A 2,745-nucleotide genomic window follows, 5' to 3' on the forward strand; every position below is an offset into this window, starting at 1 on the left:
GCCTCTTGCGGCGTCGACGTGAGATGCCCGGCTACCGCTGTCTTCATGTCAACCTTGTCTAACGCTCGCACAGTTGCACATCGTATTCGTCTTTCTACCTTCTGTATCTGGTTGGCGACGTAACACCTTGAATCGAAGTCGACCTCGGCAGCCTCTTAAGACTCTTCCAAACGACACATCAAGCTTTCACGCTCAGATCTTGGATGTTACTTTCCTGCCAGTCATACTGACGCCGGTTGTGCCATCACCATGGTCCGCGACTATCCCCGGGATACTTTCCCTCGGCAATGGCATCAGGAGCGGCATCCTGCCGACCCTCCGCCAGGGCTTCATGACATTAGCCATACCCAAGCGGCGGACGCTCGTAGGCCGATCGTAAGTGAGCCATGAGAATGAATGAATGTATCTAGCGTCTAACAGAGGTGATAGGACATTGGAAAGGCATTGAGGGATCATTGCAATATCCCGGCTAGACATTACTTCGTTGCCGCTGTCCTGGATGATGGTAGCACGCAGACTTTCAGCAACATTCCATTGGGAGGACGGAACCAGCCAAATCCTTCCAACAAATTTTTCGGCATGAAGGCGTTTGTTCGGCATATCCAAGGCGTCGACGCTGGTACCTATCACATTCCTCTACGCAAGGTCGAGTTTTCGCTGACACGATGCACAGTTCCAAGCCCTATGCATGACGATTCCGAATTCAGCCTCGAGAGTGATTACCACCAGTTCGGAGGCGGCTATGGGCATCGATCACAAGACCGTCGCCGACAAGTTGGTGACATGTACGACGAGAACGGCTACAAAACCCGCAAGAGGCATCGAGGCGGCATGGGAGGATCCTACCGAAGGCAGGTCGACGACGACGACGATGTGGTAGTGTCACAGGCAAATCCAACGAGGAATCTCAGAGTTGGCAACGACAAGGATGTGTGGGACTTCTACGAGCAACGTTTCAAGAACTGCCAGCAGACGGCTTGCAAACTCATCGCCAAAGCCTGGGTGAAGGTCGTCGAGCCAAAGAAGCAAACGAATCACCCGTATACTGGCCAGGACGAAAAGGCGCCCGACTGGTGGCCGAAGCCATGGGGTCCTACGAAGGAGGAGAAGGTCCGCCACAAGGAGCCCGATCATCTCTACAAAAGAGGTAATTTGCCATGTATGGGACAATCCTGTTTGACAAATGCTAACACACAGCTCAGAGCGTGTCCATTTACTGTGCCACATCCTCCGCATGATCGTAGAGCCCCCTGAGAACCAGCACCCCGCCATCTTGAAGATGAACTTGAACGTGCAGAAGCTCGAGGATGCCACGACCGAGGCAATGTCAGCATTCTTTTCGGACAAAGAGAACAAGGCCAATGCAAAGAAGAAGCCTTATCTCGACGAGATCTTCAAAGTTGCCAAGCACGAAGAAAGATACAAGAGAAACGAGATCGGTAAGTGTTGTTTCGTGTTCAAGTGGCTTACGTACTAACGTGAAATAGATGGCGACTCATATGTCCATGTCATGTCAGAAGACAAATTCCCAGAGAGCTATCCATCTGACACGGAAGACAACGGCTTCGTGAAGGAGGAGGATGAGCACCACCCATCCATGACATCAAGCACATCGCCGTCAAAGACAGGAGCACCACACGACCTTTTGCACGCGTCGAGTAGCGACCACAGCCCAGCCGGGACCCTTCCCAGCGGCGCCTACATGAACGAAATGCCGCTGCGTGGACAACAGTACTCAACCCAAATGCTCCCCTCAAACATCCACCCCGATCATCATTTCGTGGAGGGCAGCAACATTCACCCGCCTGGCGGTCTTCTGCCACAGGACTTGGTGCCGCCTCCCCATGATCCCCATCGTCGGTCATCTATGTACACGTCTCCCAACGAATATCCAACCGCCGCCCCCACCGGGATGTACACTCAGCCTTGGCAGGGGGGATCAACTGCCCCCAATGGCGCATCTGTGTATTCCTTCACGGCGCAACAGCCGGGTCCTGCTCCGGGACACTTTGGCAATCATGGTGTTCCTTTGGCACAGAATCAGTACGTGCCTTCGCCCTACGATGGGATGCCGAGAGGTGGCTTCGATCAGGGCAGTATGTTTCGGTCCGTAAGCACAAGTCAGACACCCGTTCAGAGTTCTCAAGGGTTTTCTGGGTATAGTCTACCGACCGACACACGAGGCCTACCCGGCTCAGGCGGAAAGCCAGACTCTATTGGTCGCGGGCAGATGCATTGACGGCCACCAGCATGAAGACTCCTATCTGCAGCTCGCCCCTCGACCACGGCTGGAACCAACAGAACGGCTCAACACTCGACAGAAGGATTTAAGAGACGAGAGAAGTCTGCTGTTGTGACTCGCTTTGAGATCCAGGGGGGACATCGCCGAAGGGTCCACCAAAAAGATCAAAAAGACAATAACTGGTCATCCCTCCAACAGCCGTATCGCGAATCCGACAGACGCAAGATCAATCTGTCTGCAGACTCTCGAGCTTTTCACACAAGACTTCACAATGGAACAACCAGAACGACAAAGATATGGAGTGGCTAGTGTCTGTTCTTGCTTTTTACGACTTGAATTTTCCATAACGAGGGGCATTCTTTGTTTTTAATTTCATCCGCGGCTCTCGAAAAGTTACATCAGCATTCCGAGCACTACAGCAGGCGGTAGCAGTATCAGGACAGGCAAACATCGCAGCAGGGGGGGAAGTTTGTTTTCACGTTTGTTTTCAATGGGAATGAATG

The 2,745-nt window shown here is 52.8% G+C and overlaps 1 protein-coding gene across 1 annotated transcript; it reads left to right on the forward strand.

The window, feature by feature from the left end:
* Window positions 1–249: 249 nt before the first annotated feature.
* CGCS363_v006702 (Uncharacterized protein) lies at window positions 250–2,331 on the forward strand (the record flags this gene model as incomplete). The annotated part of the gene is made up of 6 exons (XM_036638551.1): window positions 250–375; window positions 430–619; window positions 674–1,147; window positions 1,203–1,439; window positions 1,488–2,043; window positions 2,250–2,331. The coding sequence occupies 6 exons, from the start codon at window positions 250–252 to the stop codon at window positions 2,329–2,331; spliced, it is 1,665 nt and encodes a 554-aa protein (XP_036496908.1).
* Window positions 2,332–2,745: the final 414 nt, after the last annotated feature.

The sequence above is a fragment of the Colletotrichum siamense genome, assembly GCF_013390195.1.
Source record: "Colletotrichum siamense strain Cg363 chromosome Unknown KSG_Cg363_contig04, whole genome shotgun sequence".
Taxonomy (NCBI): domain Eukaryota; kingdom Fungi; phylum Ascomycota; class Sordariomycetes; order Glomerellales; family Glomerellaceae; genus Colletotrichum; species Colletotrichum siamense.